This window comes from Schistocerca gregaria, chromosome 3 (assembly GCF_023897955.1).
Source record: "Schistocerca gregaria isolate iqSchGreg1 chromosome 3, iqSchGreg1.2, whole genome shotgun sequence".
NCBI lineage: Eukaryota > Metazoa > Arthropoda > Insecta > Orthoptera > Acrididae > Schistocerca > Schistocerca gregaria.
The window spans coordinates 413,915,911-413,938,141 of NC_064922.1; the positions used below are offsets into that span (position 1 = coordinate 413,915,911).

General features: G+C 41.1%; 1 protein-coding gene across 1 annotated transcript in view; it reads right to left on the reverse strand.

Moving 5' to 3' along the window:
- The window catches only part of LOC126355389 (dynein axonemal intermediate chain 2), a 211,055-nt gene that overhangs the window by 55,194 nt on the left and 133,630 nt on the right, over positions 1-22,231 (reverse strand). The window contains exons 5-6 of the mRNA XM_050005684.1: positions 13,346-13,698; positions 578-713 (exon numbers count right to left, since the gene is read on the reverse strand). Of these exons, the coding sequence (XP_049861641.1) occupies positions 578-713; positions 13,346-13,698 (489 nt within the window). The remainder of the gene's footprint in view (positions 1-577; positions 714-13,345; positions 13,699-22,231) is intronic.

A 22,231-nucleotide genomic window follows, 5' to 3' on the forward strand; every position in this document is an offset into this window, starting at 1 on the left:
AGGTGTAGCTCTAGAATTGCACGCCACTTTAGCAGTGGCTGAGGAAATTAAATCATGCAGGTGACTTTTCCCACTAATCAGAGTTAGAATGGATTCATTTTAACTCACGTCACTGAGGGTTCTTAATGAAACATTATTGGTAATTACAAAAGAAAACACACATTACTGGCTGTGTTTTACAAACTAGTGTCTTATTTTAAACGACGTAGGTTTTGAGTTACAAGCCTATTTTCAGAAAATGAGCTTGAAACCCATATCTTATACCGCGTTAAACAAAGTAAAATTATCTGAAATGTCGGTTAGAATGTGTGTTTCGCGTGTTATTAAAAGTGGAATAATAAGGAGAACATTACCTAGGAAGAAGGATGTCCACTACACGCTGCGCATTGGAAGCAAAGAATTCTCTGTCTACGTACAGAGATTTGAATCCGAATTCCTAAGTATTCGAAGGTAAATGCTAAGAACTTCGTTAGCCTGTGATTGGAAGCAGAGCAATTAATTCGGAACTAAAGTATCATATAGGCTGTAGAGTGCACACGAATAACCTTATGATTATAGAAGAATTGCCATAACTAACCTTGACGCTGAGGCAGGGTTCCTTCTGCTGCTGCAGAATGTCCCACACGTCCAGCGTTCCGTCCATCCTAGTGGTGCAGAACACTGAGTACCGGGTGGGGCTCCAAGCGCCATCAGTGAGCAGCGCGCGATGGAAGCTGTAGAAACACAAATACGTCTTGCTGTATGACGACAGTGGAAAGGAAAATTAGCCGTTGGTGAGTCATAGTTAGAGCCAGAGTATGGTGTTATCTGGAAGCCAAATCACCAGTAGAATTCACAGGGTTTTGTGGTTGGCCCACGTTTGTTTCTTCGGTATGTGAATGGCTTTCAAGAACCAAGCAGCGTTAGTATTTATGCTGGTAACAAGTATTAAATTAATTGTTTGAGAGTCTGCAGTATACGAAACCATCAATAATGCTTGTTAAAGAATGATTAAGTACTTAGCTGCAAATGGCCACTCCCCTAATTTCTGTATTAAAAAAATAAAAAAAAATACATCCAGTTCCTTAGAACAAGTGGAATACTGCCAAAAGTACACCAGCGATTAATATAGCTCATGAACAAAGTCAGTGAATAGCGCGGAAAGTTCGATGTTTTAGGTGTATATGTGGATACAGTTGCAACTGGAAGAAACTTATTTTTGAGCTTGTCAAACAACAATTTTTTCACTTCGTATCATTGCAAGCCTCGTACGCAGGCATCAATATTTCCAATCTTCAACGTCTTGTTGCATAATATCCAACTCATTACTTACAAAGAACGAATTTATTTAATTCTTCAGGCTTTCCCGGCTCCGGCTCTCTGTTGACATTTTGGAAAAAAAAAGAAACAGGACCTCTGCCTTATGTTCGCGTTGTTCTCGCACGATATTTCGACAGCATAACTCGCTGTCTTTTTCAGGTGCTACCTGAGACTGGTCCTTGGGCGTTTATTTGTTTTCTCTTATCTGTTTTTTTTTTAACTTTTAATTCACACCTCTAAGGAAGGAGGGCGGGCTGTTTGACGGCATGCTGGCGTCCCTTTCAGCCATAGGGGTTTTACACATTTATTTTTTTGATGATACAATTTATTTTTCTCGCAAGTGCATTGTCATAAATGGTTTACAATTTTGTTACAAGTATTACAGTATATTCCTTTTTTTATATATAACAAAAGTTTAAAAAGTTTAAGTAACGTTATTTTAATATAGCATAGGTTTTTAGTAGAAAAAGACATAATAAAAACAAAAGACATAATAAGAACAGAAGGCATAGTAAAAGCAAAAGACATAATACATACAAAAGATATATATATATATATATATATATATATATATATATATATATATATATATATATATATATATATATATAGAAAGACAATATGTGAGAGGGTTATGTGCATGGGAAGTTTGAAGATACATAAGTGAGATGTAATTTATAAGTAATTTGGTGACCCGGCCGCGGTGGCCGAGCGTCTCTACGCGCTGCACTCTAGACCCGCGCGACCACTATGGTCGCAGGTTCGAATCCTGCCTCAGGTATGGATGTGTGTGATGTCCTTAGGTTAGTTAGGTTTAAGCAGTTGTAAGTTCTAGGCGACTAATGACATTAGAAGTCCCATAGTGAAATTAAAAAAAAAAAGAATTTGGTAGAATTTACATGGTAGGTATCAAGGGTGATTTTCTTCATCTTTGTACATATATTTCGGTAATCTCTTGTAGATATATTGCTTTGCAATAATTTTTGGTTATAATAGTATACACTTGTAGGTGGTGTTGCGTGTCTTCCTTGGGTATTTTCAATTTTGGTTGAGGTTTTTAATTGTTAATGGATCCTGAGGTGGAGTGTTCGATGTTGTCAGGTGTTTGGTGTTGTTTAGACTGTTTGTTTGTTCCTTGTGTTTGTGTATGTGTGTTTGTGGTTAATCCATTATCCTTTCATCTAGGTGAGTTGCTGTTGTTGTGTTTTCAATTAGGGGTTGCAGGATTAGGACGAGGTCAGGGAATGTTTTGCCTGTGTTTTGGGCTATTGTGCTTGAGGGTGGTACGTATTTGTAGGTAGGTTTTCTTTTTTCTCTTCCGTTTGTGGTGACAATATGCTCCATGTTTGGCTTCGTGTGGAGTATGTGTTTTCCGTATCTCACCCTGAGCTCGGCTATTCTGGTTTGTAGTGGTTCTATGCCTGAGATTGTGTACACTTCATTCCTGGGGGTTGTGGGATGTAGTTTGGTGATACTGCGTATAAGTCTTCTTTCTGTTTTGAAGAGTTTTTCAACTATGTGGGCCAGTATTACCCTTTGTTTTCAGTTCTGTGCACCGGTAGGCTGTAGTATCTGAGGTCTGTCAAAAGCGGTCTGTAATCTCTGGTGTTCTATCTGATTGCTGTTTCCTCGGTTTCCTCTTCTGTCCCTTGCTGGGCGGTTCGTAATCGGCCCGCGCCGCGTCGAGTGTTCCGTCCCGCGCCAGGTGCGGCTCCAGTGGTTCCCTCTGACAGTTGGTGTTCCAACCGAATTCCGCGCCCAATGTGGCCGGGCTCTAGGGTGGTTGTCATCTCGGGAGTGTCAGGACAAATCTGTAATGTCTGGTGCTCTGTCTCGTGGCTGTTTTCTCGGTCTCCACTCCTGTTTCTTGTGAAATCTCGATGTGTTTTGCGTTGAGTTTTCGGGAGTTCAAGAGCTGGATCCTAGGCCGTGCTGAGCTGGTATCCAGTGTCACGGCTGATGAGATTCTCCATGCTCTTGATCTGGGTGGAATCTTTTATGGCACTATCCCAATATCTATGGATCTGTGTGATAGTCTTGGTGTCATTGGTAGTTAATCAAGTGACTGAGCTCTAGGCGGTGTTCTGTTAAAGCTGATTTGGTTGCCTGTCTGAGTCTGGTGTGCCTCTGGTGTTCTTTACACCTGGTGTCCACAGTCCTGGTGGTCTGACGGATGTATGCCCTCCCACATTTGCATGGTATATTGTAAATGCCTGGTTTCCGTAACCCCAGGTCATCCTTTACATTTTCCAACATTGTCCCAGTCTTAGTGGATCGACAAAATACGCTCTTCATGTCATGTTACATGAGAATTCCACTAATCTTGGCAGAGATCGGCCCAGCATTTGTCACGTATGCCACTCTCTTTGACTCTTCTGGATCCTGTGGTTGACTGGCACGTCGTAGTGCCTCCTGGATGTCTCTAATTCAGAGTCCATTGTTGCTAAACACCTACTGTAAATGCTCTATTTCCATCGCCAAACTGTCGGGGTCTGACAGAGTACGTGCTCTGTGGATTAGAGTTTTGAGCACTCTGGTCTTCTGTGCCAGATGGTGGCTGCTGTTGGCTTGCAGGTATAAGTCACTGTGTGTCGCATTGTGGTACACACTGTGCCCAAAGGTGCCATCAGGCTTTTTCTTAACTAATACATCCAGGAATGGGAGATGTCTATCTTTTCCAGTTCCATTGTGAGTGTTATATTCAGGTGGCATGAATTCAGATGTTTCAGAAAATCATCTACCTTCTCCCTGCCATGGGGCAAATGACAAAGTTACCATCTACATATCTAAAAAAGCACTTGTGTGCAAACACCTGGCAGAAGTCGCGTTTTTTTTCAAAATGTCATAGAATTTATTGTTCAGAAACTACATGAGAGAGTAATTAATGATATCCCCCCCTGAGCCATGGACCTTGCCGTTGGTGGGGAGGCTTGTGTGCTTGACCGATACAGATGGCCATGCTGTAGGTGCAACCACAACGGAGGGGTATCTGTTGAGAGGCCAGACAAACGTGTGGTTCCTGAAGAGGGGCAGCAGCCTTTCCAGTAGTTGCAGGGTCTGGATGATTCACTGATCTGGCCTTGCAACACTAACCAAAACGGCCTTGCTGTGCTGGTACTGCGAACGGCTGAAATCAAGGGGAAACTACAACCGTAATTTTTCCTGAGGGCATGCAGCTTTACTGTATGATTAAATAATGGTGGCGTCCTCTTGGGTAAAGTATTCCGGAGGTAAAATAGTCCCCCATTCGGTTCGCCGGGGGGGGGGGGGGGGGCTACTCAAGAGGCTGTCTTTATCAGGAGAAAGCAAACTGGCGTCCTACGGATCGGAGCGTGGAATGTCAGATCCCTTAATCGGGCAGGTAGGTTAAAAAATTTAAAAAGGGAAATGGATAGGTTAAAGTTAGATATAGTGGAAATAGTGAATTTCGGTGGCAGGAGGAACAAGACTTTTGGTCAGGTGAATACAGGGCTATAAATACAAAATAAAACAGGAGTAATGCAGGACTAGGTTTAATAATGAATAGAAAAATAAGAATGCGGGTAAGCTACTACAAACAGCAGACTGAACGCTATGTGGCCAAGATAGACACGAAGCCCATGCCTACTACAGTAGTACAAGTTTATATGCCAACTAGCTCTGCAGATGATGAAGAAATTGATGAAATGTATAATGAGATAAAAGAAATTATTCAGGTAGTGAAGGGAAACGAATATTTAATAGTGATGGGTGACTGGAATTCTTTAGTAGGAAAAGGGAGAGAAGGAAACATAGTAGGTGAATATGGATTGGGGTTAAGAAATGAAAGAGGAAGCTGCCTGGTAGAATTTTGCACAGAGCATAACTTAATCATAGCTAACACTTGGTTCAAGAATCATGAAAGGAGGTCATATATATGGAAGAAGCCTGGAAATACTAGAAGGTGTCAGATAGATTTTATAATGGTAAGACAGAGATTTTGGAACCAAGTTTTAAATTATAAGACGTTTCCAGAGCCAGATGTGGACTCTGATCACAATCTACTTGTTATGAACTGTAGATTAAAACTAAAGAAACTGCAAAAAGGAGATGAGACCTGGATAAACTGAAAGAACCAGAGGTTGTAGAGTGTTTCAGGGAGAGCATAAGGGAACAATTGACAGGAATAGGGGAAAGAAATACAGTAGAAGAAGAATGGGTAGCTTTGAGGGATGAAGTAGTGAAGGCAGCAGAGGATCAAGTAGGTAAAAAGACGAGGGCTGCTAGAAATCTTTGGGTAACAGAAGAAATATTGAATTTAATTGATGAAAGGAGAAAATATAAAAATGCAGTAAATGAAGCAGGCAAAAAGGAATACAAACATCTCAAAAATGATATCGACAGGGAGCGTAAAATGGCTAAGCAGGGATGGCTAGAGGACAAATGTAAGGATGTAGAGGCTTATCTCACTAGGGGTAAGATAGATACAGCCTACAGGAAAATTAAAGAGACCTTTGGAGAAAGGAGAACCACTTGCATGAATATCAAGAGCTTTGATGGAAACCCAGTTCTAAGCAAAGAAGGGAAAGCAGAAAGGTAGGAGTATATAGAGGGTCTATACAAGGGCGATGTACTTGAGGACAATATTATGGAAATGGAAGAGGATGTAGATGAAGATGAAATGTTAGATACGATACTGCGTGAAGAGTTTGACAGAGCACTGAAAGACCTGAGTCGAAACAAGGCCCGCGGATTAGACAACATTCCATTGGAACTACTGACGGCCTTGGGAGAGCCAGTCCTGGCAAAACTCTACCATCTGGTGAGCAAGATATATGAAACAGGCGAAATGCCCTCAGACTTCAAGAAGAATATAATAGTTCCAATCCCAAAGAAAGCAGGTGTTGACAGACATGAAAATTACCGAACAATCAGTTTAATAAGTCACAGCTGCAAAATACTAACGCGAATGCTTTACAGACTAATGGAAAAACTAGTAGAAGACGTCCTCGGGGATGATCAGTTTGGATTCCGTAGAAATGTTGGAACACATGAGGCAACACCGACCCTACGACTTATCTTAGAAGCTAGATTAAGGAAAGGCAAACCTACGTTTCTAGCATTTGTAGACTTAGAGAATGCTTTTGACAATGTTGACTGGAATACTCTCTTTCAAATTCTGAAGGTGACAGGGGTAAAATACAGGAAGCGAAAGGATATTTTCAATTTGTAAAGAAACCAGCTGGCAGTTATAAGGGGTATGAAAGGAAAGCCGTGGTTGGGAAGGGAGTGAGACAGGGTTGTAGTCTCTCCCCCATGTTATTCAATCTGCATATTGCGCAAGCAGTAAAGGAAACAAAACAAAAATTCGGAGTTGGTATTAAAATCCATGGAGAATAAATCAAAACTTTGAGGTTCGCCGATGACATGCCAATTCTGTCAGAGACAGCAAAGTACTTGGAAGAGCAGTTGAACGGAATGGACAGTGTCTTGAAAGGAGGATATAAGATGAACATCAACAAAAGGAAAACGAGGATAATGGAATGTAGTCGAAATAAATCGGGTGATGCTGAGGGAATTAGTTTAGGAAATGAGACACTTAAAGAAGTAAAGGAGTTTTGCTATTTTGGGAGCAACTGATGATGGTCGAAGTAGAGAGGATATAAAATGTAGACTGGCAATGGCAAGGAAAGCATTTCTGAAGAAGAGAAATTTGTTAACGTCGAGCATATATTTAAGTGTCAAGAAGTCGTTTGTGAAAGTATTTTTATGGAGTGTAGCCATCAATGGAAGTATTACGTTGAGGATAAATAGTTTGGACAAGAAGAGAATAGAAGCTTTCGAAACGTGGTGCTACAGAAGAAGGCTGAAGATTAGATGGGTACATCATATAACTAATTAGGAGGTATTGAATAGAACTGGGGAGAAGAGAAGTTTGTGGCACAAATTGACAAGAAGAAGAGATCGGTTGGCAGGACATGTTCTGAGACATTAAGGGATCACCAGTTTAGTACTGGAGAGCAGCGTGGAGAGTAAGAATCATAGAGGGAGACCAAGAGACGAATACACTAAACAGATTCAGAAGGATGTGGGTTGCAGTAGTTACTGGGAGATGAAGAAGCTTGCACAGGATAGAGTAGCATGGAGAGCTGCATCAAACCAGTCTCAGGACTGAAGAGCACAACAAAAACAACATCCACTCAAAAATCAAGTAGCACATCAACGATATACTGAAAAAAAGACCATCTCTATGTATCACTAAATATAAGGGTAGGTCAGAGAAGAGTTTAATATGCTGCCACAGAACGAATTACAGTTTTCCTTTGGATAAAGGCAGAGTGGACAGGAAGCGTGGCGGTGTAAAGTCCCTGATCCCCAGTCTTTGCCCAAGTGTCCTGGATTAAATTCCAAACCTCTCTACAGCGTCTCTTGAAGTGAGGGCATGCCACACTTTTGGTGATCCGTCCATCGGATGTGGATGTTAAGCTCGACGGCCCCTTGGTGCTCTTTGAGAGCGGTAAGATACATGCAGGTACCAGGTTCCAGCTCCACCCTTCTGTCAGCATCTCCAACACAAACGTGATACTGCACTATACACAGACACCAATTTCCGTCACCTACACTTAACAGATGCACTTACACACACAGCTCTCATATTTGGCGAAGGGAAGGTGCCTGCAGGCGCGAAGGGTTGGGAGAACCTCTCCAATTAAGTGGCTGAACCTGTCTTAGGAGCCTCCCAGCCGTTCATGCTATACACCTTCACTTTCTTTCACAAGACGATTTCGTAAATTACTCATTAACATAAAATATCTGAATGATAGAAAAAGAAATCTTAGACCTAAATTGAAATTGTTTCCTGAGCAGAACACTTTCTGCTGTACTGCCGAATTTTTAACTAACCTAGTAGAATGAGTAGTATAGGAATCAAATATGTCTACTACTGTGGTTAAAAACACGCGCATTTTACTGTTCTCATCAGAGCCAGCTCCACGGATTCTGCCACGCCGTGCGGAATTTTAAAGCGCAGCCCTCCACTACCTTTCCTCTTCCAGACCTTCCTCTCACTGCGTTTTCAGATAAACCTTTTCATAATGCCATTCATCCATGATATCTTATTTTCTTTTGGATCTGAATACCTCTTTTCAGACCAGAGCCAGGTATGGGGCTCCAGTCAGTGAAACAAAAGTGAAAAGCTTACAGTGTAATACTTTCTGACTTATAACTCCAGAATTAATTAAGTCAATTAAATCTAAGTTATGTCACTCGAAGAATATGTAAAATCTGTTCACTTTTCTTATTTCCCTGAGCAGAAGACAGCGCGCGGCGCGAGACCTGTATCTAGCAGCACAACTGAGAGCTGCACCGTCGGCGGCACCGAAGCAGCTTCTGCTAAACTAAGTGGAAGGCAATAGGACAGTGAGTGACTTAAACAATTATAAACGCTTTCTTTGTTCGAAAAAGGTGTATAAATTGCAGGCGCCTACTTAAATGAAAAACAGCTATGGTCGAATATCGAGAGAAGACGTGCTTCCCGACATGCCCTGACAATGATTTATGGGTCAAAACAAGCAGTTTAGAATGCACTTTCATTTATTGAAGCGAAAAGTAATAGTTATATGCTAAATAAAGTTGTTGGTATCCACCCAGTGTGAAATACGACAAAACTGGAGAAACAGTTCGTGCAGTGTATTTTAGTTGCTTCATCTTCAAAATAAAATTGGAAGCTTTTTTGTAATATCTTAAATATCTATCTTCAACGGTGAGAAAAAAGGGAACAAACGAAAACGTATGTTTCAGACGAAGCAGAAAAAATTAACTTAGAGAATAGTGACACGCATGAAAAATGTTTTGCATCACCTCGGTTCCGAGAGTTCCGGAATCTGTACAGAAAATCAGAATAGAGATCAACAAAAACATCATTTCTGTCCTTTTTATTGCTCATGAAAACCACACATTGCGCGTTGTACCACCATACAGCGAGACTTTCAGAGGTGGTGGTCCAGATTGCTGTACACACCGGTGCCTCTAATACCCAGTAGCATGTCCTTTTGCGTTGATGCATGCGTTTATTCGTCGTGGCACACTATCCACAAGTTCATCAAGGCACTGTTGGTCCAGACTGTCCCACTCTTCAACGGCGATTAGGCGTAGATTCCTCAGAGCGGTTGGTGGGTCATGTCATCCATAAACAGCCCTTTTCAATCTATCCCAGGCATGTTCGATTGGGTTCATTGGTTGCACTATCGGTCAGAGGATGGCATTCAATGTGTCGTACAGCCATTACGGCGCCTTCCATGACCACCAGCGACGTAGGTTCTCAGTGACTTTCACATTAAAAAATGTCGCATATTGTCAAGAAAGACTGATGCATAACAACAATCAGAAATTTTTAGTTAGCTTCTAAAAATTAAATACTTGAATTGATAATTATTTCTGTTTACCAGGTGAAGTGCAAAGCGTTTGTAAAGGAAACTGCATATGAGTTACTAGTGTTACCAGTTTGAATGTTCTGCTCTGTCTGAAGTCCTTATTAAGTTGACATAACACCAGGTATTGAACAAATTCAGATGCGTTGTTAGTGTTTAAAACTTCATTACAGCCCATAAAAAGGAAATCTCAGGAACCGTAAATGGAAACCTTTGGAAGAAAGGTGAGTTGATTTGAGGAAAGCTTGCTAGACAAAATTAGTGACTAGATATTCAAGGAAGACTGTGCAACAATTTTAATGTCTCTTATTGTCTATCTTGAGCGGATACCATGAGAATAAAATGAGAGCAGTTGAGCGTGTGCTGGAGCATACACTTAGTCCCTTTTCACCCATCCGTTCATGAACAGAATAAGACAGACAGAAGCCATAACACCTGGAAGTGCAGAGTGGTTTTTGATGTGTTTATGTATATAGGGCAGTGTCTAAGACTTGTTGATGACTTTTTTGCACATGAGGAAAGAACCAGGCAGAGAGAATATTAAATAAATATTTCTAAGTAAAATGGTGTTGTGGATGAAGTGTGTGTTCTTCAACAGGAGTCTTCATATTAGTTGTCCATGGTTAAGGAAAATCTCTCTACAGTAATAAATACATATTGGTATTGGTAAACAAAAATCTTCATTTGGAAAGAAATATACTTATAATGTATATTTATGACTAATGACATCCATGAATTAAATGAACTATGTTTTGAAACAGTACTGTACTTTCTTGTGTACACATACCACATTTTATAGACTATAAGATGCACCTTAATTTTGTAAGATTTTTTTTTAAATAACATTTTTACCTGAATATTACTAAAAAAATTCTTAGTTTAGAAAACTGAACTGACCTTTAAAATCCCTGAAAATTGTCATCTGAACTTCTTCTTCTTCTTCGTCATTGTTGTCCTCTTCATATATAAGATGGTTTTCCCTGCCATTGAGAGCATTACCAATGCTACACTTCTTGAAATGTTTAATAATAATGTCTTCTTTCACTCTAGACTATGACTGGTCTATCCCCTGAGCCATTTGTTTGATTGTAGGATGTTTTAAAGCTCCCTTTGGCATGAATTCATGTTGGGTTTCATCCATCATCCATTTGTTCTATTGATTTCTCATGTACACTTCAAATGGTCTATATATCAAGACATCAATAGGCTGTAATTGTAAAGTAAGTACTACCAGATTAACAGAAAGATCTGTATTTCCATGTCTCAATTTCCCTTTCAGAGTTTCCTGCAGCATTGACTATATGGCCATTTTTAAGACTGGTGGAAATTTTAAATGAAGCACTGGGTATTTTTATATTAATTTCACGTATGAGATTAACCTGAATTTTGAAGGCAATTTTTTGAAGAAAAAAGTGCATCTTATAGGCCATAAAATATGGTACCACTGCAGAAGCATGTGTGGAAATCTAAACTGTAAGGGGGTTTCCAAAGTATACAAAGAGTCAACGCCTAAAATAAAGGATTATTCTACAAAATCCATTGACATTTTGCAAATTTGTATAAGGTATCGCAGATTTAACTATGTTCTGCAGCCAAGCTCTTATGACCTAGATTATCCAAATTCATAATTTTACTGGTAATCATTTTTAACGTGAAGAAACCCGGGTGTATCATAGAATGTAGAGCTCATAAAGTACAATCTCAAAAAAAAACTTAGAATTAAAATTTAAAAAAATATGCAAAAAAGTTTACAGCAGCTATCTTTTCGAGAACAGCATACTTTCGTTATTTCAGGGTATAAGCCTCTTCTATTTGGTGTCATCTCTTCCACTCCTGCAAGTTTCAAGAACCTGTAAATAGCTACTGAAGATATAATTACTTACTATATAAAATATGAAAACCAATCTGTCTTAATTACCCTAACATTGTTGAAGAATAGAATTACCTATTTATTTCATATTGTATTTTTACATAATTATGTACAAACGTAATTTCATTGATTAATCTGTCTTACTAGGCCTAAATCCTACAGTGGTTTGATGATAACACACTAACTCAGGCTTTATAATAAAGCACAAGACGTGACCAAGTGCAGTGGCCCTAATGAGCATTCGTGTGAGGGCAGGCATCGTTGAAGGTTGTGTCTGTATTACAAATTTTTCAGAGTAACTTAATTAAGACTTAGACTCAACAATTACATATTATTTTTTATGTTTATCTACATTGCTTAGGTACATTATTTGTATTTAAATTTCATACTTTATCATTTTTAGATGTATTCTGTTTTTATTTTATTTACTTAGTGGTCCCACCATGTGAAGATACTTGACTCAAAATTGTAGTACTTATATTAAACTTAAAGGGGCAAACATATATTTTTTAATTTTTATATGTTTTATGGGTCATGGGTTTTCAAAATTTTAAATTTATGTTTATTTCATGCATTGTAAACTTTATCTTTTGCTGGAAGTCATGGACCAATAAACACTCTGTCCCTACATTCACACAAATACTTCCCAGGAAGAGGCATAAAATCGCAACATGACATCTTTTTCACTTATGTGGATTACGTGTTTCTTTTTTTAATTCACAAATACATTCTTGGACTATGTTTTACCATATAGTTAGCTAATTTAGCTAACATAACCAACAAGCAGTGGAAATAATTCTAAATCAGATTGGAAGTAAGTGCACTGCCAAGAGAGTGTGCTGGTGGGAAAAATTTTTACTTAATTTATCTGATAAAATTTAAGTGGCTGAACAGATTTTCATGGAACATAGCTAAGAACCATCCATATTAAACCAGCTTTTAAAAAAAACTGCATTGAAATCAGGCCGTTTGTTTGGGAGCTACAATGCCACAGACAGATATGAAGATACACACGTTAAACTTATAACAACTCTCTGTTTGCATCAGAGGTTAAAAATGAGCATTAACAGATATGTGAGCAAAAGAAAAGATTCTGAATACCAACTCTATAACAGAAACAACTGGAATTGGGGTAATGGCCATGGCCAGTAGTTTTCCTTTGCTTTAAGCTGTCTGCGATATCAATAAACAGAGGCTATATCGGCTAGTGTTGCAAAACCAGATCTACTATCATCCAGAGTGTCAACCCCCTCCTCCCCCACAGACACATAATAAGATGTCTGCTGCCCTTTTTCAGGAACCGTATGTTTGTCTGGCCTCTCCAAAGATATCTTTATGATATCATTGCTAAGGCTATCTGTGTCACTGAGGCAAGCAAGCCACTCCACTGCTAAAAGGTCCATTATTCAGATGGAGAAATGGGGGAGAGGCTAATGGGCATATAAACCTTAAATTGTGATTCTGTTAGGTATCCCATACATGAGTTCCCTTTGTTTCATTGGTTGGGAAACAGACTTCAAGCCCTGGTAGTGCATGATTTCACATAAGTATATACTATCTAAATTAAATTTCTCTGCTTTCATTTGCCTTATGTTGTTAACTCTTACTCTCTTAAATTTCTCCAGCAGGGTGTTTCACAATGGCCTGATAAGGACTGGAATTTTCATCACTTGTTTCATATAACCTTAATTTATAGATAGTTTATTTAACTAGTACGAGTTTCATAACTTGCATGCTGTACTTCACTTAAGTTTCCTGTTCCTGTGCTCTCTGTAGCTACATTTGTTACCTAGTCCAGATTATAGCTGATTCTTTGCAGTCTTCTGACCATATCCTTGTAGTCCAGTCTCCAACAGTTATAAAATTTTTCACAAATGCTGGGTTCCTCTGAAGAGCATATACTGGACCTATGTGAGCTGTGTATTTAGATACAATTTTTTCTACAGGAGTCTTTCCTTTGCGATTACAGCCAAATACTGTCCCATTTTCAGTTCCAATCATAAATCGAGTTGGTATTGTGCCCTCATATTCAAGACAGGAGGCTCCAAGGGCCCTACTCAGGGACTGGTCTTCACTTTTTACTGGGTCCAGTATTAACGTTTCAGTTGGTTCAGCCATCTTCCTTGTATCCCACCATTTTACCTGAAACAGAAAAATTCACTTTCCTTTGTGTTACAAAGAAAATCTGTGTGCCCATTAAATGAAATGTCGATCAATAATAAAGGCATAGAAATGGACATATTTTACAAATTTGGGGTTGAACAGCTCTTTGTGTGATGTGCCACAGAAGGGCACTAGGAAATACACATACTGGTTGCACTAATAAGTTATCATAATGGTAAATATTACCACTCTGATTTGTTGTATGTGTTGTACATGAAGCACATCACTTACCTATTATTTTTAAGTGTAAACACCCTATCTATGATTTAATTATTTCAACTAACATCACTGGTATGATAGGTAATCAGTAGGTTAAAATCAATATTAGAACACAGTCAAGCTAAAGGTGTACACTACACTGAAAACCTTTTGCATGAATAGGTTCAGAAGAAGATGCTGTTAAAAGGTAGCTCAGTACCATAGTGAGATACATGGTTTCAGTAAAAAGTCTTTGGCAGCACACAGTGTCATATTATTTGCATGCTGTCTTTTACATGTAAATATGATGTAACATAGCACAGTATTTTGGGGAACACATAATGTTTAATGATACTGGATACTGCATCCAAGTCAAACTGATCTGCCAGGAGACAACAGTGCTCTCTCTCTCTCTCTCTCTCTCTCTCTCTCTCTCTCTCTCTCTCTCTCTCTCTCTCGCTGACCCTCTCCTCCTCCCTCTTTGTCTCATAGATTGTGAAGCAAAGTTTTCTTCTGAGCTTAGCAGATCATTACTACTTTCTTAGCACCTGCTTGCTGCTCACCCACCTTAACAGTGTCATGCATATTCCTTGTGTCAGCATACTGACATCTTAAAGTCAAAGTTATTAATATTTTCTTAATGTAGACTGTGGAATTACAAACATACAAGTGAGGGGCTGTCATAATATTTAATTGTTTGAAGTAATACTTACTTAATCCTCATGGTGCAAGGCAAGTGATGTACCTGTCATTCCGTTTTCCAGAGAAATACAATTTTTAAGATAGTAGAGATCCCTCATGAGAGAATAACATAAGCAAGATGGAGATGGAACCTAACACTGACACTAAAAGGTTTTGTTATTCAGCTTAGAACCAGTAAAAAGTGAAGCTTTGTCAAACTATTGTGATACTTTTACAAGATTGCTTAACTCTTCTGGTGTCTTGAAAGGATAATGCTTGCTGTTCATTTGTAATCAATAAATTATTCAAAACTAATTTTCTGATGGACTTAAATTTGAAATAACGATACCCAATATTATAAAATTGAAATAAGCATGTCATCTCTAATTACTGACCCATTTACCACTTTCCATTGTTTCCAGAAATTTTTCGGAAAATAGCTCACAGACTGAATACTCAAACATTTTTTGTGAGCAGGACTTGTAATTGACTAAACTGCTGTAATTGTCAGCATGTACTTTAATTCACAAGAAAGTTGGTAAGGTATTTCTGTGGCTACATTTGTTTCTCCTTTCTGCACAAGAGTAAGTTTAAGGTGTTGATAGTGAGTTTCTTCTTGTTCCTACTGTTATATTTATGGATGCTAGGTACTGTTATTTTCAAATTGTCAAATAACAGTCACCAAACGAGGGTACAATTATTGTGAGGTTGTTGTTAGTAGTGGTATGTCAAGTTTTTTAAACAGTTGCCGGCATGAAATTTGAGGAGGACAACAAATATTATCCTTCCAGTACATTTATGTGCAGTGAATGCTTTTTGTATGTGTATGATTTCTCCAGAAAAGTATTCCATTTGGCATTAATGAATGTAACTGTGCAAATGAAGACACGATTTAGGTGCTTTCATCATCAATATCAGCAATAACATGTAGCACATATGTTGTTGAACTCAAGCATTTGGAGAGATTCGTTGTGACAGTTAGTTTAGGACTGCCATTGAAAAAAATAAGTGTACAGTATCTTTGTTTTCTGAACTCATGTTTTCTTTTTGTGTGCTTGTTTTATTGTCAGTGCACTGCTTGTTCTGTAAAGCAAGTATATACTTTATAGTGTCACATATAACAAATTGGCGATTTTCAGAATGTGTGGTTTTAATTTTGATTGTACTCATTTTTATTACCTGTTATGAGGCACGCCACAAGTAGGTTTTGCCACTTTCAGAACTGTTATACTGTGAGCCAGCTTACTGCTGTGCCCACACACTGAGTCCCAGCTATAGGCACATGTGACGGTAACTGAATGCACGTGGTTCCGCAATAACTCAGTTATTAACAATAATATGTATACACCAAAAAAACACTTAACAATCATACTCAAAACAAATGCAAGGGCAATCACACGTCTGTGGTGAATGGTTCAACCACTGATCATGGAGGGTACACACTCCTCAGTCATCAAGCATACAGTCCAGTTTGTGGCCTTGGAAGGACAGTGGATCATGACTGGCCCTGCATGTGTATGGTCTCCCGTCTCATAGATGCTGTTTAGTTTGCAAGTACAAGAAATGTAGTCAATGAGTGACAGCTATCCAGTTTCCATATGAGTTGTTGGGGAACACACATTATGCTTGACGAGCACATGGACTATGGTTTACGAGATTGAAGAACAGCATACATGTCCATGAGGTATTGGCCGTTAGTTCACACTGCTGTCTCTCTTTGTGTCCTGTGCACCTGTTGACACCACATCATTGCTGAGCTTTGGCCTAATAGTCACACGGATCCCTTCTTGGGGATTGGGGATTGGTAACTGCAAGAAGCGAAAATGTTCTGTCTGCAGCTAGCAAATAAGTGTTCCTCACACACTTGTGGTGATGTCAGTGCGATTGTGAAGGCCACAGTGTGTGACATCACACATGGCTGGTGTGGCATGTGGGAGGGGGGGGGGGGTGTAGGCTGTTTGGTATGGTGTGATGTCGTTATGATGCAGCATGTGATGTATTCTGCTGGCTTCTGTGGTGGGGCTGGCCAGTGCACCTTTGTGAGACATGGATTGGGGGTAGATTGGGGCTCACATGGTTGCTTGGTGACAGCTGACAGTGTGAGTGAGTCACCAGCAGCTGCAAGGAGCTTCTCTTCTTGCCAGTTGTGTGCAGAGTGTAGTCAGTTGCCAAGTACTCCGCCAAGTCTAAGAAATGCGGAGTGGGCACTTCTGTCAAGATGTATACTGGTTTGACTCTGTTGATTGAGACTTTAGTTGGCCAACCATTATACTCGATTTCTAATATCTTATCACTCAATGTGGTCCCAAGTACAGCAGCAGCTGTACTGTGTCTATGTGCAGCATGACATGCTTGTGGCACTGTAGGTCTGCTTGGACCAAGGCTATGCCAGCACCATGCTGTATCAGTGGGTGTGGTTGGAGGCCAGCCATGTGATTGTACAGGCAATCTGCTAGTGGTGGGGCCAAGATGAGATGCCAGACTCTTTCTTGGGGGCCACTTGCAGATCAAAGAGTAGAGCAGGACTGCCTCCATCCAGGTGGAGTTGTGGCATCTCAGCAATGTCTTCAGTGTCCGATGAGTCGGCTCAACCATGCCATTAGATACTGCGTGGTAGCTTTTCGTTTGGTGTAGCCATGGATCACACAGTTGGATGACGTGCATAGTGAAACTGATGGCTTCAGTCTGTAGTTACGTGGCTGGGGCAGCCAAAGTAGGCCACCAAGATGTCGACAAAGGCAGAAGCAACTGTGTCAGCTCTGACGTCTGCTATGGGTAAGGTCTACCATTTTAAGGAGGTAGCGTTTGTCTTGAGACAGATGTAACAGGCTTACAGTGTCCACATAGCAAGTGTGAAATGGTGTGTCACATTGTGGAAGGCGCCGATAGGCACATGGGTTTGTCACCTGACTTTGGTGCACTGGCATCCCAAGCAGGTGCATGCCCACTGACAGTAGTCTTTTGAGATTCCAGGCCAGACAGTACATGTGACCATGACTGACTCCATGGTGTTTGTTTCAGAATGTGATAACTCATGGACACAGTCGAAAGTGCTGTGCTGGAATTTCTCTGGGAGGAACAGGTGATGTGTGCCTCTTGTAAAGCCATACCAAGCCTTCAGGGAGAAGCCAGCGATTCACACCAGTTCTAGATGTAGGCCGCTGGAAGTATTATGTTGGAACCTGTCCAATTCTCTATCGCCCTCCTGTTCTTGTATGACATCTTCAGTGTTCACTGCTGTCGAGATGACTGGACAGTTGCGGAAAAGCAGTTGGCTGTGATGTTGTCCATCCTGGATATGTGGCAGATGTCCATTGTCAACTGGGACAAGCACTCCAACTGCTGTAGTTAGAACGCTGAACAATTGGTTTATGGCCAGTGAAGATAATGAAGTGGCTGACTTCAATTGACAAACGGAAGTGTTTCACTGCCTCATACACAGCCAGCAGGCTCATGGTTGTATGTGCTCCAAGACCAGTGCGATGTCAATAAATTGTGTGAGAAGCAGCTGAGTCGCTGCCAGATGCCATCAACGTATTGTTGAAGCACTGTGCCAATAGTGGTCTGGCTGGCATCCACTGCAACATTCAACTCTGCATTGTGTATTGGATGGGCAAACACCACCGCTTCAGCAAGACACTGTTTAGATTCGATAAAGTTGTGCTTAATTTCACCAGTCTGTGTAATAGAAGCCCTTCCTTTGGCAGTGGAACCACATTGCACTGGAGTCTGTGGTTCGAGTACTGCAGCAGCATTATGCAAATGAGACAGGCAGAAGTTAATCATCCCGAGATAATGACATAGGCCTTTGTTAGTTTGTGTGCTTGACACGTTTCTGGCCACCTGTGCTTTGTCCAGCAGAGAAGTGGATTCTGTAGGGGTGATTTAGGTGTCTGAGAAATTCGATCTCACTGACCTCAGACACACAGATTGTTCACTATGCCAGCTTCGCTCGGGTACTGGAAAACAGTTGTTGGGTGGCTGCAGTGGAGCTCACGTGTCTTTGAGAGCACAAGGATGTCATCAAAGTATGTTAAGCAGAACGGTAAACCTCATAAGACGCCATACAGGAAATGCTATCAAGTCTGGGCAGCATTCTTAAAGCCAAACATCATAAACAAGCTCTTAAAGAGCTCAGAGGGGGTGGTAATTGCGTTTTTTTTATATGGTCAGATGCCACAGGGATCAGCATGTATGCCTTCAATCAGTCAGTTTTGCTGAATATAGTCACACCTGCCAAGGTGAGAATTAAGTCCAGTAGATGCAGCAGTGGATATCTGTCTAGGTTGTCCTTGAATTTAGTGTGTGGTAGTCCCCATATGTGCACCATGAATGTCCTTTTTAGGCACCAAACATAAAGCAGAAGATCATGGGCTGCCTGATGGTCAGACAACGCCTTGTCATAACATTGCTCAAATCACCCTTTGCTACCACGAGTCTGTCGGGTGCAAGCCGACGTTGGTGACACAAAATGGGAGGACCGGGAATGGTAAAATTATGGTGGAACATTGAATAATCAATGCCCTGTGGCGCTCCAGATAGACGAATTAGCTCCAGAAATTTGTTTAGAACGCCTGGAAATGGTCTGGAACACGCCACAGGTTTAATGGTGAACGAGGCAGCCAGCACACATCTGGTGCTGGTTGCTGTTCCAGCGTTGACAGAGGGCAGTGGTGTGGTGCTGTTTAACGCATAGGAATTTGCATGAGCTTGCACCAGATGGGCAGGGTCTGAGCACTTGGACTGTGCATGCAGCTTGCTTTCCAGTTATGTGCCAACAGCTCCTCTGGTTGCCTTTGCAGATCCTCCATGGTCGCCATTGTCCTATTGCACTAAGTTCTCATACAAAACAGGACACACTGAAGGTATTCAGCCACATGCAAGGAAAATACACTCAAAAGGAATACACGTTCAAGGCCCAAATTTTGTCCGTGCGAGACTACAGACGAGCACAGAAACGTTCGAAAGTGAGTCCACTCGCGATTCCTGTCGCTTCATAACTGTACTGTGTTCCGACTTACTGCTGCACCCACACACTACATCAAAGCTGTAGGCACAGGTGATGGTAACTGAATACACATGATTATCCAACTATTCATTTATCAACAGCAATATATCACATGGATATATATATATATATATATATATATATATATATATATATATATATATATATATATATATATATATGATCAAAAAGTCAGTATAAATTTGAAAACTGAATGAATCACGGAATATTGTAGTTGGGGAGGTACAAATTGATAATGTAGTTGGAGAGGTACAAATTGAGACACATGCCTGGAATGGCATGGGGTTTTATTAGAATCAAAAAAATACAAAAGTTCAAAAAATGTCCGACACATTGCGCTTCATCTGATCAGAACAGTAATAATAAGCGTAACAAAGTAAGACAAAGCAAAGATGATGTTCTTTACAAGAAATTCTCAATATGTACACCATCATTCCTCAACAATAGCTGTAGTCGAAGTTATGGTGAGGCATTAGCGTCTGATGTTGTCTTTCAGTATCCCTAGAGATGTCGGTCGATCACGATACACTTGCGACTTCAGGTAACCCCAAAGCCAATAATCGCACGGACTAAGGTCTGGAGACCTGGGAGGCCAAGCACGACGAAAGTGACGGCTGAGCACACGATAATCACCAAATGACGAGCGCAAGAAATCTTTCACGCGTCTAGCAATATTGAATGGAGCGCCATCCTGCATAAACATCTTACTTTCCAGCAGGTGTTTATCAGCAAGGCTGGGGATGATGCGATTCTGTAACATGTCGGCGTACCTCTCAACAGTCACGGTAGCAGTTACAAAACCAGAATCACGCATTTCCTCGAAGAAAAAAGGCCCGATAACGGTAGATGTGGTAAATCCAACCCATACCGTGAGTTTCTCGTCGTGCAATGGGGTTTCCACGACAGTTCTAGGATTTTCGGTAGCCCAAATTCTGCAATTGTGGGCCTTTGACAGACCCTCGGAGCGTGAAATGGGCTTCGTCGGTCCACAACACGTTACTCAACCAATCGTCATCTTCCACCAACTTTTGAAACGCCCACACCGCAAATGCCTTCCGCTTCACTAAATCGCCAGGTAACAGTTCATGATGCCAATGGATTTTGTACGGATAGCATCGGAGGGTACGCTAAGTGCCAACCAAACTGTAGCGTATGGAATGTCGGTGCGACGTGCGACTGCACGAGCGCTGAGTTCCCCGTGCATAGACGAACCCGCTACAGTCTCCATTTCTTGCTGAACTGTCTCAGCAGCAATACGCCTTGTGCACGGTCGGCCACTACGGGGTCTATCGTCTTAACAACCCGGCGCTTCGAACTTCAAAATCATTCTCGCCTCAGCTGCATTTGTCAACGGATCTTTACCCGTTCGAATCCCCTTACTATGGCGATAGGATCGTAACGCAGAACTAGCACATTCCCCATTCTGATAACACAGCTTTACTAAAAGCGCCTTTTCAGGTAACGTCAACATGCTGCGACTGCTGACGCATCTGATTGTCTGTCTCATTACAGCTCCTTTTATAAACGATTGTCATGCACAGTCACTGACGTTTTGCTGTACAGCGCCATCTGTCGGACATTTTGTGAACTTTGTTTTGTTTCTATCTACATTATTCCGTGGTTTATTAAGTTTTCAAATTTATACTGACTTTTCGATCACCCGGTATATACTGAATACCTCGTAATAATCAAACTCAAACGTCTGCGAGAGCGATCGCGCGACCGCGGTGAACAATTCGAGCACTGATCCCCGAGAGTACACACTCCTCAGTGATCGAACGTGTTGCGCAGTCTCGTGGCTAGGGATGGACAATAGACGGGCGACCAGCCGAGCATGCAAATGGTCACCCGTCTCGCGGATACCGTTTAGCTTACGGGCGCAAGAAACACGGTGGATTGGCGGATGTCCGGTTTACATACGCAACGGTGGGGAGCGCTCGCTGTGCTCGATCCATGTGGACTGCGGCTCGTGAGATCAAAGAATGGCGTAGACGTCCGTGAGGTATCGGGTCCTAGCTCCCATCGCACTGCTGTCTTTTCTTGTGTACCGTGCGTCCGTGGGCGCTACACCGTTGCTGAGCTTTGGCGTAACGGTGCTTCAGCGTGGGGCCGCACGAGGTCGAATGTCGGCCTCTTGGCTGTGTCGTCATGTCGTCAGCAATTGCTGTGCTTCTGTCCATAGCTGTTGTAACGGCTACCACAACGTTGTTCATAACATGACATCTCCATTCAGGCGCTTGCACCTCAAGCACAATGTGCTCTGTCAAGTGCACAAGAAAACTGATCTTCAAATCAACAAGTTTTTAACAGCAAATTATAGGCGATAAATCACCTTCTGAATTGAGGCGTCATCTCAGATCCCTTGTGACTGAATCTGAAGTTTTTGAGGCAACGTTATGACAGTTGTTCTTTAGTCTGTTGCCTTCTTCCATCGAAAGTGCCGTGGTTTCTCATAATAATGGGAGACTGGAATCTCTGTTGCTCGTTGCTGACCGATTGCGTAATATTTCGTTACATGACAACGCGTGTGAGACTCCACAAACTGGCAATAGTGTAGTTACGAAGGACACCGTTAGAATGGAAGATCTTGCACTATCTGAACAA